Source organism: Dreissena polymorpha, chromosome 8 (assembly GCF_020536995.1).
Source record: "Dreissena polymorpha isolate Duluth1 chromosome 8, UMN_Dpol_1.0, whole genome shotgun sequence".
NCBI lineage: Eukaryota > Metazoa > Mollusca > Bivalvia > Myida > Dreissenidae > Dreissena > Dreissena polymorpha.
The window spans coordinates 71,985,733-72,000,461 of NC_068362.1; the positions used below are offsets into that span (position 1 = coordinate 71,985,733).

The 14,729-nt window shown below is 36.9% G+C and overlaps 1 protein-coding gene across 15 annotated transcripts in view; it reads right to left on the reverse strand.

The window, feature by feature from the left end:
* The window catches only part of LOC127841058 (cilia- and flagella-associated protein 43-like), a 96,173-nt gene that overhangs the window by 52,354 nt on the left and 29,090 nt on the right, over positions 1-14,729 (reverse strand). For all 15 annotated transcript variants that reach the window (XM_052369584.1, XM_052369587.1, XM_052369597.1 and 12 more), the window contains 6 exons: positions 13,728-13,874; positions 11,216-11,409; positions 7,303-7,449; positions 5,583-5,710; positions 2,122-2,305; positions 1,669-1,773 (listed from right to left, as the gene is read on the reverse strand). In XM_052369584.1, the coding sequence (XP_052225544.1) occupies positions 1,669-1,773; positions 2,122-2,305; positions 5,583-5,710; positions 7,303-7,449; positions 11,216-11,409; positions 13,728-13,874 (905 nt within the window). The remainder of the gene's footprint in view (positions 1-1,668; positions 1,774-2,121; positions 2,306-5,582; positions 5,711-7,302; positions 7,450-11,215; positions 11,410-13,727; positions 13,875-14,729) is intronic.

Consider the following 14,729-nt stretch of genomic DNA (forward strand, 5'->3'; position numbering starts at 1 on the left):
ACTTTGACGTTTACAAGTGTCTTATGTGCAATGGCTTCTTGGATAGCAAAATTTATAGTTAAACATCATCAAAGAACTTGTATTTGTGTTTTACTATGTTTTACTATAGAATTACAATAAACATACGTTCCCAAAACAACTCATATGTATGTTACAATTACAATATTCACAATATCACATATTATACTTACAAGCTCAAAGAATTCTTTTGATAAATTATTTGCATTCTAAACAGAAGCAAATATATGTATAAAATATAATGATTCCTAAATATTTAAGAATTATGCTTTGAAGATCATTGTTTTTATAACACATTTTATCACACATTAATGTTTAGGCCAATTCATGTTATTGAAGAAAAGTTTACATTGCAAGTATAGGAAACAAATGCTAACTCAAAAAACAACAGAGCATAGCTATATAATAAAAAATACTTTTCAAGCAATGGAGCTCAAACAATAGGTTTTAATTAAATTCTGCATAACTCGTAAAGTGTTTGTCTTTACAGTGTATTTTTACTGTTTGTTCAATCACCAAAAAAGACTTGTAGCACTGATTAGCCAAAAAAAGGCATAGTACTGGCTTTACCTAAGAAACATACTCAAGTTAATAAGCAACACCTTTATAACAACAACTGTCTGGGCGCTATTGGATAAATAGCCCCGCCTTTTGAAGTTAAACTCTTTCAATTATTTATATATGCAAATACAAATTGTTTCAAAGACATACAAAGATATTTCTATCAGACCAAAGAATATGCTGATGATAAAGTAACCCATTTATGTAATTTTTTCAGGACATGCAAACAAATGTAAATACTGTGCACACAAACTATTTTCACTCTTACATAAAGCTGCTTGATTATTATGTTATCTGGGCTAGGCGTGGAATTAGACTACAATGGAAACTGTTTTAACCATTAAACGTTTTTCATTGATCATTACAAGACAGAGATCTCAACCATAATTTTTGTAAAGCTTGTTGTTTATGGTTTGTCCTGTGTCATTTAAGATCGTTAGTAACAATTTTTTATCTCATTATAATATATCTGGACTTATATTATTTCTATGTCTGCATTAAGTTTGTTGGAATACTGCTCAAATTTCTTAATTGTAATATATATGTGTCGCGCTCTGAGAAAACTAGGCATAGTTCATGTGCGTAAAGTGTTGTCCCAGATTAGCCAGTGCAGTCCGCACAGGCTAATCAGGGAAGACACTTTCTGCCTAAATTGGATTTTTGCTAAGAAGAGTCATAAAAATGTTGTGTCGTCCCTGATTAGCCTGTGCAGACTGCACAGGCTAATCTGGGACGACACTTTACGCACATGCATTATGCCTAGTTTTCTCAGAACACGACTCATATGAGCTTTGCTCTGGTAAAGCGAGGTTAAATGCATGTATGTAAAGTATGGTCCCTGAATAGCCTTTTAGGTCAGCACAGGGTAATCAGGTAAAACATGTTTGTATGGAACCATGTGTTTATAAAGTAAGTCGCAATAGTCCAGTTTAGACACAAGGTGACATCCCTGATTAGCCTGTGCAGACTGCAGAGGCTTATCTGGGATCTGGGAAAACACTTTACACACATGCATTTAGCCCAGTTTTCCAAGAACAAGACTCATTTAAAGTTAAATAAAGCTTTTTAAAACCATAATTTTGTACAAACCTCAAGTTCTTGATTTTGCAGCCAAGTAGAATTATCTTCAGGGGTTGGGGTGGGGGTCTGATAGATTTCATCTCTCTCTAACGCCTCATCTCGCTTCATTTTCTCCTGAAATACATTTTCAAGAAACATTATACATCAGGACCCATATGTTCCACATTTTGACCAAAAGTTAATGATAGTTGATGTTAAATTTTGTAGCTTCCCTATTTGAGGCAATGGGTCCCCCAGACATCATGTTTGGCCCCAATTATGAATTTCATACCAACATGCTATAATGTATACCCAGGTTTATAAATATTGTGTAACTTTTTTAGACGCTTGTTTTTTGTTAAAACTTAGCTTTTAACAACATTTGCTCACCCTTATCATTTTTCTCATTCATACCATGTAATTTCAAACAAGAAAATAAATCCTAAGAGAACTTTATTTTTTAATTTTAAGGCTGGGACTCACCTTTGCCTCCCTATTAGTGGTCACAGGTCTCTCAGACATCGGGCGAGATTCCCGATCTGGGGTCCACTCCTGCATGCCGACGATGTGCTCATTCTCCTCCATCTGTGACGTCATCAGCTTAGACTTCTTGGCTCTCGCTGCCTCCATCGCAGACTTGGCCTTGCCCAGCCCGGTCGGCGTGTAGCTACCATAAGTAAGAATATGGTGACCACTGATGTAAAATATTCTGGATATATGCCTGGATGCATTCTATCAAAACTAGAGCTTTTTCACACCACACCACTGCTTCATAAGCTATGTTCGAGGGCATGAAACTAGGGATTTTGTGGAACATTTGAAAAGTAAAAGTAACTTTCACATCTGAACTTTATAGTGATGACATATTTAAAGTTTAAATGTACTTGCCTGAGAAATGTGGAAGTGATTTGATCAAAAAAATGTTGCATTTGAGGCTGAATGACCTTCCAACTATCTGACCAACAGAGTGACTTGAATATACCCCTGTTTAAATTTTGTTTGTGTTGGTATAATAATGTTTAGGAAAAAATCAATAACTATTAATCACTAAGTAATACCTTATGCAGACTGTATGTATGACTTGCCCTTGCCCATAATAGTCAGGCCTTGCCTCAAATGGTCAACCATAGCCCAGAATGGTAAGGCATTGCCTCAAATGGTCAACCAAAGCCCAGAATAGTAAGTCATTGCCTCAAAAGGTCAACCATAGCCAAGAATGGTAAGGCATTGCCTCAAATTGTCAACCATAGCCCAGAATGGTAAGGCATTGCCTAAAATGGTCAACCATAGCCAAGAATGGTAAGGCCTTGCCTCAAATGGTCAACCCTAGCCCAGAATGGTCAGGCCTTGCCTCAAATGGTAAACCCCTTGCCCGAAATGGTAAGGCATTGCCTCAAATGGTCAACCATAGCCAAGAATGGTAAGTCCTTGCCTCAAATGGTCAACCCTAGCCCAGAATGGTTAGGCCTTGCCTCAAATGGTCAACCCTAGCCCAGAATGGTTAGGCCTTGCCTCAAATGGTCAACCCTAGCCCAGAATGGTTAGGCCTTGCCTCAAATGGTCAACCCTATCCCAGAATGGTAAGGCCTTGCCTCTAATGGTCAACCCTAGCCCAGAATGGTTAGGCCTTGCCTCAAATGGTCAACCCTAGCCCAGAGTGGTCAGCCTTGCCTCAAATGGTCAACCCTAGCCCAGAATGGTCAAGCCTTGCCTCAAATGGTCCAACCTAGCCAAACATGGCTAGACCTTCCCTCAAATGGTCAACCCTAGCCCAAAATGGTCAGGCCTTGCCTCAAATGGTCAAACCTAGCTTAAAATGGTCAGGCCTTGCCTTAAATGTCCAACCCTAGACCAAAATAGTAAGCCCTTCCTCAAACGGTCAACTCTAGCCCAGAATGGTCAGGCCTTGCCTCAAATGGTCAACTCTAGTCCAGAATGGTCAGGCCTTGCCTAAAATGGTCAACTCTAGCGCAGAATGGTCAGGCCTTGTCTCAAACGGTCAACCCTAGCACAAACTGGTCAGGGCTTGCTCAAATGGTTAACCCTAGCACAAAATGATAAACCCTTGCCCAGAATGGTCAGGCCTTGCCTCAAATAATCAACTCTAGCCCAGAATGGTCAACCCTTGCCCAGAATGGTCAGGCCTTGCCTCAAATGGTCAACCCTTGCCCAGAATGGTCAGGGTAGCCCCAAATGGTCAACCCTAGCCCAGAATGATCAACCATTGCGCAGAACGGGCAGGCATTGCCTCAATTGGTCAACTCTAGCCCAGAATGGTCAGGCTTTGCCTCAAATGGTCAACCCTAGCCATGAATGGTCAGACCTTGCCTCAAGTGGTCAACCCTAGCCCAGAATGGTCAGGCCTTGCCTCAAATGGTAAGCACAAAGCTGATTGGTAGTAAGAACAGTATTTTCATCAAACAGGCGGTACAGACAGTCATTGGAAAATAACTTCCAACAGTATCTAATTAAAGCGCTTATATATTCATAATAATACCTTGAAACTGGATAAAAGCTTAAAAATACCGGAAATGATACCAGTTTTCACTTGTGAGGAATAATAGCTAGATCTGGATGTCCAACTCATGACCTTATGCAGGATGGAAATTTAACATGGAAAAGTTGAGGGATGATAAAAACTTATTAGGACAAATATTCTTTATTCTTTATTTTTAAGTTATTGGGATAATCATAAAATAACTCAAAAACATGTTAGCAGTATATTTCAGGTTGATTTGTTATCAGCACAAATTTGATTTCTTGCCAACAGTAATCATTTTTATAATTCTAAAAAAATGCTAATAAATTCAAAACAATAAAAAAAGAAATAAGTAAAGAATGAAGAAATCATCATGCAGTTTAAGATGTCATGTTAAGCTCTTATTAAAATTAAGTAAATGAAAATATGTTAATATATATTTTAATATTTACAATATACAAAATGTTATAAGCATTTCAACTGTAAGTGTTAAAGCCCCAGTCCATGAATCAATGCTTTCTAAAATATCAACAGTTCCTATGAAAGAAACAGACTTTAATTTTGAGGAAAATTAAAAAAAAATTGCTAGAAAAACATGTTATTATGTTTCTTTATGTATGTTACTGTACTAAGGCAATTTAGTCCAAAGGCATCGCATGTTTTACATGTATTGAGACTATGAAATTAATACTCGCTAATTCTTCAACAGCCAACTAATGTCAATGCCTTTTAGTTATTTTCGTCGGGTAATATATTCATCTAAATCAGTTTCTGCAAAGTTTGTTTTACTTCAATGGTTTGTGGACTGGGACTTAAATGTTCAAAAATGCGCAGCATTACAAAGGACATGTGTGAAACTATTGTATCTGATGTTGAAATGTGAAGCAGATAAAGCAGTTTCACACTTGACCCTTGGGTATTAATTTGCATAAGCTACAAGCCTGCTACCTACCTTCTCTCTGAGGATGGTTTACTAAACAATGAATATAGTTATCGGTAGAGTGAACGAGGTTGAAATTGATGTTTTTAATTTGATATAATTTTGTGGATTTTTTATTTTTTCATTTTTTGGGAGGTATTTATTTCAGTATTTATTATGTTGTTGATGCTTCTTTTTATTTACTAATTTATCTCTTATCTTTTTTTGCATATAGACAAATGATCTGATGTCACCATAGTTTGAATGACAATAAATAAACCCATTGATTTAGATCATATGTATAATAAATTATCGTAAAAAAGTTTTCACTGAGTTCTGATATTAGATATTCATACCATCCCGATAAAATATGGGTACTACAATTTCACCAAGGTTGCCATTGTGTAGTGGATATGGTGTCAGCCTAGGTATAGCAACCGGGTCATCTTGGGTTTGATCTCCACTGTGGGAGCGTTCTTTAGGTCTCCAAAAAAGACAACAATTACTGGTTAATAAATAGGACTTAATTAAACTAGTGTCACTTACTTCCAAGTGTAGCAGGTGAGCACCCCATCATAGCCTGTGGTGAAGATGTTCTGACTGTCCTCAGCAAAGGCCACAACCTTGACCCCACCAATCCTGTAGTCATGGGGGGTCACGCTCACCGTCTTGTCCTGCAGGTAGGATAAATTACCATTACAGTAAACCAGCATTGACGATCATTAAAAAAAACAATAAGTTTATATAAATTTGCTAAGTAAATAAAAACAAGAGGGCCAAGATGGCCCTAGTTCGCTCACCTTTCTTTACAAGGCCTTGTTCCTTGCTTACCGGTAGTTGAAAATTCAGTATCTAATTCAGAGTGTATTTGATTGGTTCTCTTCTGTTTACTTTTGCAGTGTAAGCATATGATTAATTCTGATTGAGTACTGTCCATTTGGATGGTTTTTTTTGCGATGCAAACATTTGCAAGTAATGCTAATTCTACATGACATTGTGTTTACAAGGTTTTTGTAAGATTTGGACTTAGAAATGTGGCCTCTAGAGTGTTTACAAGGTTTTTCTATAGCCAAATAAAGAATACTGCCCCGCCCACTGATGGCCATGTTTTTCAACGGACCGGAACCACTTTTGAACTCAACCAACATATCATCAAGACAAACATGTTGACAAAGTTACATGAAGATTGGGCATGAAATGTGACTGCTACAGTGTTTGTGACCTAGTGACCTAGTTTTTGACCCAGCATGATCCAGTTTCAAACTCAATTGAGGTATCATTTGGAAAAATCTTCTGACCAAGTTTCATGAAGATCGGACAAAAAATGTGGCCTCTAGAGTGTTTACAAGGTATCTCTATAGCCAAATAAGGAAAACTGCCCCGCTCACTGGCGGTCATGTTTTTCAATGGACTGGAACCACTTTTGAACTCAACCAACATATCATTAAGACAAACATTTTGACAAAGTTACATACAGATTGGGCATGAAATGTGACTTCTACAGTGTTTACAAGGTTTTTCTTTTTTTGGACCTAGTGACCTAGTTTTTGACCCAGCATGACCCAGTTTAAAACTCGATCGACATATCATTGGGACAAATCTCCTTACCAAATTTGATTAAGATCGGACAAGAAATGTGGCCTCTAGAGTGTTTACAAACCAAATGTGGACGACGGAGGGATGGACAGATGCCAGACAAAGACCGATCACAAAAGCTCACCTGAGCAATCAGCTGAGCTAAAAATTAATGCAATTCTATAAACAAGAGATGTGTTCGTCAGAAACACAATGCCCCCTATTGCACCGCTTTGAAATAATTTTGTTTTTGTTTGTGACCTTTGACCTTGAATGATGACCTTGACCTTGAACTTCCACCACTCAAAATGTGCAGCTTCATGAGATACACATGCAAGCCAAATATCAAGTTTCTATCTCCAATAATGCAAAAGTTATGGCCAACGTTTTTTTTTCGGACGGACTGACATACACACTGACATACTGACTGACGGGCAGCTCAACTGCTATATGCCACCCTACCGGGGGCATAATAAAGTCTACTAACAGAACTGTGACATTGGGAGGCTTCAAAAAACATTTTAATTTACTGATGGGAAATATGCACTGCTGTAATAATAATAGCTACAGTTATAGAACATCTGCATTTAGAAAGCAATAATCCTGTAATGATGTTGTTTACCTGAGTAATGCAACATCTGCATGTCATTTTCCATTTTTTCTGACAAACAAAATTAATTTAAACACCTACCATTTGTCCAATGGTGCGCAGCATGAGTGTTCCATCAGTCCCGTATGTAGCGAGCCACTTGTGGTGCGGGGAGAGCAGCACTTGACCTCCGGGCAGCTGATGACCCGGAAACTCTGCATCCGGCTCCATCCGGATCTTCTCCAGCTCCTATCATTCATACAGATCATGGTTGGTTTGTTTATATAAGACTTGTTTTGAGAAAAATGGACTTCATGTGCCATAAGTGTTTCCCAGATTAGCCTGCGCAGTCCACACAGGCTAATCAGTGATGACTATATCCACTTTTTTTTTTTTTTAGGAGGCCTCAAAGGCCTCAAATTCAAATTTAGGCAGAAAGAGTCATCCCTGATTAGCATGTGCAACTATACAGGCTTATCTGGAACAACACTAAATACACATGCATTTAGCCCAGTTTGACCAGAGCCAGGCTCAATTAAACACTCAAAAGTCTTTTTCAGTAAATGAGCCATTAAAGGCTATTAAATACACTCTCGCAAATTATTTACTCTTCATAAACCAGAAGCACATACTTGTTTGAGGTGCAAAATGTTATGTTGGGAGAATTACAAATGGCTTATGAGTTGTTTCTCACTTATAAATAATTCATGAATTGGGTTCTCGAACTGTATTGATTTAAAGAGCATTAAGAAAAACAAAAAGTAAATGACATCTGTTTCACTGAAACACATCTCATTTTTTAATTGCATTTTTATATGCTCATGATCAAATACCCCTGCATTGTGTGTTTAAAAAAAAAATATATCTCTCACAAACATTTGTTATGGGAGTTAGAGCCGAAAAACAACACGTGAACAGGAAAAACACACACTTCCTTTTAGTAAATTAGTACCAAACTAAAACTGATCTATAAATTGTTAAGTTCAATCATACACATTTCATAACAATACAGCGTACTAAAATAATATAAGTGTTCAAAATACCTGCATAGTAAAAGTATGTCATTATAATTAATTGAAAGAAAGTATATTGTTAATTTTTAATTTGTAAATGTTACAGTGGACCATGGCGGCATCAAAAAAAAGAGATAAGTTAAATATTGATAGGTTATCAAAACAAGAACTGTAAGAGAACAGCCCGCTTGACTATTCGAGTGCTTGACAGTATAACGTAAGCCATCATGGGGAAATTGTTCATGTTCAATAATTTATTAGACCATCTTTCAAAAATAAAAAAAGGAAAAAACAAATTAATTTAAAAAAAAAATTTTTTTGGGGGGGTAGGGGGGGGGGGGTGAGAGGGGGGTATAATGTGGGGTGTGGTAATTTATTAGATGATGTTTAAAAAAAAAATGGGTGGGGTTGGGGGGGGGGTGGGGGGGGGGGTTGGGGGGGGGTAGGGGGGTGGGGGTGAGAGGGGGGTATAATGTGGGGTGTGGTAATTTATTAGATGATGTTTAAAAAAAAATTGGGGGGGGGGGAGGTTTGGGGGGGGGATTCTGGGTAGGGGCGTGGGGTATTGTTTGGGTGGAATCCATTGTGGTATAAGGGTAAGTGTTGTTTTGTCAAAGTAATAATAAAATGTGATCATAAATAAAGAAGTTATGGCAATTTAAGCAAAATGTTCAATTATCTAAGTGTAAAAGGGGCCATAATTATGTCCAAATGCTTGATACAGTGGTCTGCTCTTGTTTATAGGTTGGGGTCATGTTGGTAAACAAGTTTGCAACATATAAAAGCAATATGTCAAAGGATATAGGGAATATTTTGGGTAGTACGCAAACTTCAACATAGATTTATCAATAATATGCATATTCTTAGTATAAAAGGGGCAATAATTATGACAAAATGCTTGATATAGTTGTCTGCTCTTGTTTATAGGTTGGGGTCATGTTGGTAAACAAGTATGCAAAATATGAAAGCAATATGTCAAGGGACATTGAAAATAGTTGGGGTAGTATGAAAACTTTAACATTTGCACACTAACGCTATTGCAGACGCAGACGCTAACGTCGACGCCAGGGTGAGTAGGATAGCTCCACTATATATATAATAGTCGAGCTAATGATCATATGACAAAGGAAATATTTAAAGAAGTGTTGCTACAAAATGAAGAAGCAGATACAGTTAACATCATCCTACATTTTTTACATTATCTACATTTAAATCTTTTTGAAAATGTTGTTTAATTTAAGTTAATAATTATCTTGAGAAGAATATATGTTGCTGCCTAAATGAAAATGGGCAGCCACTTGGGTGGACCAACTGTGGAATTAAAGTGTTCAGTAGGAAATTATGCTCTATTTAACTGATCAAGAAATAATGAGGACGGATTAAGTCAAAGGCAGAATATATGAATGAACAATAATTACATATATTTTTGCATGCCTAAAATATCAATCACCAATATACATGTACACATGTGATTAGTTACAACATTTACTTTTATCAAAGGTACATGCGAGCATACCTTTGTTAAATTTTAGAACATGTATAGGTTCACATGTGATTAGTGAAAACAATTACCATTATACCAGTGACATAAGGGCATGCATTTCTATCACAATAATGGTTAAGCTTAGGTAACATTCAATGTGTAAATTAAGACACCCACAGTGATGAAAGACAATATTCAAATGTGACATGTTCTGGGAAAACTGGGCTTAATGCAAATGTGTAAAGTGTCCTACCAGATTGTGTGCAGTCCTCACAGTCTAATATGGCTGTACTACACATGTCACTTTTATGGATTTTTTTTATTGAAAGGGTGTCTCTTCTTAACAACAAGAGATGTGTTTGTCAGAAACACAATGCCCCCTAATGCTCTGCTTTGATTTTTTTTTACCTTTGACCTTGAACGATGACCTTGACCTTTCACCACTCAAAATGTGCAGCTCCATGAGATACACATGCATGCCAAATATCAAGTTGCTATCTTCAATAATGCAAAAGTTATGGCCAATTTTAAAGTTTTTGGAGGAACGCACAGACTTACAGACAGACAGACGGACTGACGGACAGTTCAACTGCTATATGCCAACCTACCGGGGGCATAAATATCCAGTTTAGGAGAGGAGAGTCGTCCCTGATAAAAATGTCATAAATACAAAAAGTGTGATATGACAATTTAGGCACATGCATTATAAGCCCAGTTTACCCAGTATGCAGATCAATTGAATAACTGTACACGTGTTAGCACATTAAGACATCCACAATAATTTAAGCATGGCAATACTTGTTGGCATTACCTTGGGGTCCTTCTAAAAGTAAAAAAAAATGAAGCCACTTATCATTTATCTGAAATGCCAATGATGAATTTTGTATCCATACAAACCACAGGTGGTTAGCGCGTGTCTATGATATTAATTAGTAAAAACATCATTTTGAATGAAAATGAACCAAATTATAATGAAAAGTCAACTTCTCTGAAAAAAAATCACTATTATATATAATATATATATATATATATATATATATATAACAAGCTATTCGACTCAAAATGCTCCGAAAACAGGGTGCATCGCTTTGAACAGCCATAACTTCATCAATTGTCAACCTATAGTTATGGATATTATAGATACAATCATACATAAATAAACTTTAGATGGAAAAATGGTAAGGATATCTAAAGAAATATTCAAAATACAATGGCTACAACAAAATTAAAAGAGTTTTAGAGAACACTGTCCTCCATGATTCACTCACATTGATAATATAAGTCTTGCTCCAGGAAAACCAGGCTTAATGCATGTGCAAAACATTTTGTGCCAAATTAGTCTCTGCATTTAAGCCAATAAAAGACTTCCTTTAAATGTAACATATCATTTAAATGGAAAGTGCAGTTTCTAACTGCAAACTTCAAAGGCCAATGTGGGAAGACACTTTAAGCACATGCAATAAGGCCCATTTTCCCAGAACAGAGCTCAAATTATCACCAAAGGACCCATGATGCTGACCTTCTCTGGGGGCAGGTCCTCCTTCCTTGGCAGCTTGTGCTGATGAACCTTCTTGTTGGTCTGGGCCAGCGTGTACACCGTGCCACCCTCCGTGACAGCAGAACCGTACGACGGTATGGCCATGTTCAGGGACACCTTACTGATCGACTTGTCTTTGAAATCATATTTCAGACTATGACAGTTGTAACGCAGATCTGAAAGGGAGAGAAAACAAGTACATCAACCTCCCTCTCTCAGAAAGGGGTTTAGTGCATGTGCGTACAGTGTCGTACAGGAATAGATTGTGCACTCTGCACAGGCTAATCAGGGACAATACCTTCCACTTGTATGGTATTCTGTGTTTAAAAGGAAGTAATTTTTAAGCAAGAATCAAGTTTAGGAAGAAAGTTTTGTCCCTCATTAGCCTGTGTGGACTGCACAGGCTAATCTGGGACAATACTTAATGCACATGTAGTAACCACTGTTTTCCAAAGAGAGGCTCATTTCAAGAATGTTCAATATGAGGTATCTCATAGCATTACAGAGCGCTTAAAAGCCAAAGATATTTTTTTTATACCACCATAATTTTGATTGGCTAATAGCGCTTTTAGTTTTGCTATATTTTTTCAGAGCACACAAACTATTGTTGAGCTTAAAGAGAAAATGATATCGCTTTCAAATAATTTCCTAAAATGCAGTAGCCAATGACATTATTAAATGTGCATTAAAGGTACCTGTACTACTTTATTTTATCAATAAAACATTGACTTACAGGGCATTTCATGTATGTTAATATTGTGCAGATGATTATGTTAACATGTACATGTAAAACTACACAGGATTTGCACCAAAAACAATATCAGAGCTGTACTCACTTTGAAAGAAACTTCCAATTGAAAGCAGCACAAAACAGAGAGAGAATACATTAAATCTACACAAAATTATTGTTATAAAATGTACCACTTTAAATTAGGGATGCAAGAGGTTACAAAAATCAGTAACCGGTTAACCTTTTGCCGTAACCGGTTATTAACCGGTTAACCGAAATGCTTTAGGTAGTTTCAATGTTAGAGTATATAAAAATGTCATACCGCTCGAACCGCTCTATAGACACGAAAGTAATTTCTAATTTGAGATCGCTTGCGTCATTATTTTATTTTTCATTGGGCCGCTTATATTACGTTCGCGTCATATCGCTCACAAAAAGGTGTGTTTCTTTGTTAATTATGTTTCCATTTTTAAAGCTCAAATTGACCTTATATTAACAAGTTTTTTCCCTTTCTGGTTGACGTAAAGAGGGCCATGTGTTTCAACGAATCCGCATCTCGCTTTATTGGATAATTGCATATTTTCAATTATTTTGATATTTGCATTTTAGCGTCTGTAGCCGAATTATTATCGTTTAATGTTCATTTTACATTTAAATGTGGGTAAAATAAAGAACACAAACTCAGATTCTGAGTTAATTTTTTATTCACAGTTTCTAGTTTTGTCTGCAGAATAAATCATGGGCACGTATGCCTGGACCACGAAATTTGCAAGGGCCTGGTTGATCGTCTCGCTCGACGAAGGACGGGGGGCAAAAACCTGGTGTAACGTCTGTTGCTTTGACACATCCGGGCTGGCCTTTTTGTTGTCAACGGACGGATGCTTAAATTTTATATGATTTCGCAGATTTGAGGTGCCGCAATGCAGTTGAATTGTTGCACTGCATAACAGACAAGATGCAGTGCTCTTGTCTGCCGATTTTCTGAAGTGTTTCCATACCTCGGACGGTAATGGTGGCATCGTTGGTGACGTAAATTACAATAATGAAAGTAATTTCTCAGAAGCAAATACGACGTTTACTCGACAAGATTTTAACTACGAATGCATTTATTCAGAAAATTGTTTCTTATAAAACACGGTATTTTAGCGAGCAATCAGTGTTGGATATTGGTTAACAAAACATCAAAAAAAGCCGTGCATTGTCTAAACTGTTTTTTATCGCGAGTTCGATAAACGTGGAAATTACGTCTTCGCTAATAGCCCCCACTCCCGCAGTTCGCTAGTTAAATTTTCGCGAGTCAAACAAAACAATGGTGTCAATTATCAAAACGTACCCCTATTTGTTATCATAAAGGTATTGATTTATTGCTGTGTTTGTTGACACGTTATTTATTACCGTCGACTGTGCGGCATGTTGTTTTAACTAGTCGCCAGCGCAATTTGGCAGTATGTCACGCGAAAAAAGTAAAAACGTACAAGTTATTCGATGAAAAAAAACACATAATCAAATATATTTTTCAAGGTTAACCTTTTGCCGAAAATGTAACCGGTTAACTGGTCGTCCGGTAGGTTAACCGGTTAACCTCTTGCATCCCTACTTTAAATATATTTTTTAAGTAATTCATGAAAAACCAAAAATACAAATTCAATTCTTATTGTAATTTATCTACAAAGGACCAGTACATACAGATGCAAAATACTAACAAATTTTAGTTAATTTGTTTTTGGCTATAAAGAAATTCATTCAAGCAACCCAAAATCTTGCCTCTCATAGTTTCCTCCGTAACAGAGAATGTTGTCATGTGTGTCGCACCGCTGCGTTTATTGCCAGACGTGTTGTGGGTGACTACAACATGAACTGCTCCGGTAGAGTCTGTGTAGGACGAAAGGGACTGCACCTCACCCTTCATACCTAGGCAAACAAACACTCTTAGGTAACAAACAATTAAATAGCCGTGCTCTGAGAAAACGGTGATTAATATTTATGAGTTAAGTGTCTTCCCAAATTAGCCTGAGCAGTCTGCACAGGGTCATCAGGGACAACACTTTGGGTTTAAGCTGGAAAAGCACACTGCGCAGGCTAATCGGGGATGATACTATTTGCACATAAAGCCTTGTTTTCCAAGAGCCCGTGCATTGATGAAAAGAACACAAGAAATTACAATCAACTATGATGTGTCAATTACATAACACTGGTGATTACAATCGTCAATCAACTAAGATAAGACAATGACATAAAACGGATAATTACAATCGTCAATCAAATAAGGTGTTTAAATAGGAAAAACAAGGGGAAATTTGATCAGCTATGATAATGCCAATGAAATGATGGTACATTGGCCGGTTTGAGAACAATCATATAATCAACTTATATGTTTGACTGTGAACAAAAATTTTGGGGTTTAATTGACAAAGATGTCTTAATGACCTCATCCCTTCAGGTTACAAGCAACTTATGTATTTACATTACAATAAGATAAGACATTTAATAGAGGTATTTAATCAATTAAGATGTGTGACTGTCAGAGGATACTATTATGAGTTACAAATATAAATAACGAAGATGAATTGACTGTGGATGAAAACATTAACAAGGGGTTTATCAACTTAGATGGGAAAATGACAATGAAAGTTACGACCAACCAAGATGATCAATGAAAGCAACAAGGTTACAATCTACTAAGAGGCTGACATGTTAATATGAATAACATGATCAATATCAACATCAAGTTTAAAATCAAGAAGACGAATATCATTAAAGGGGTGA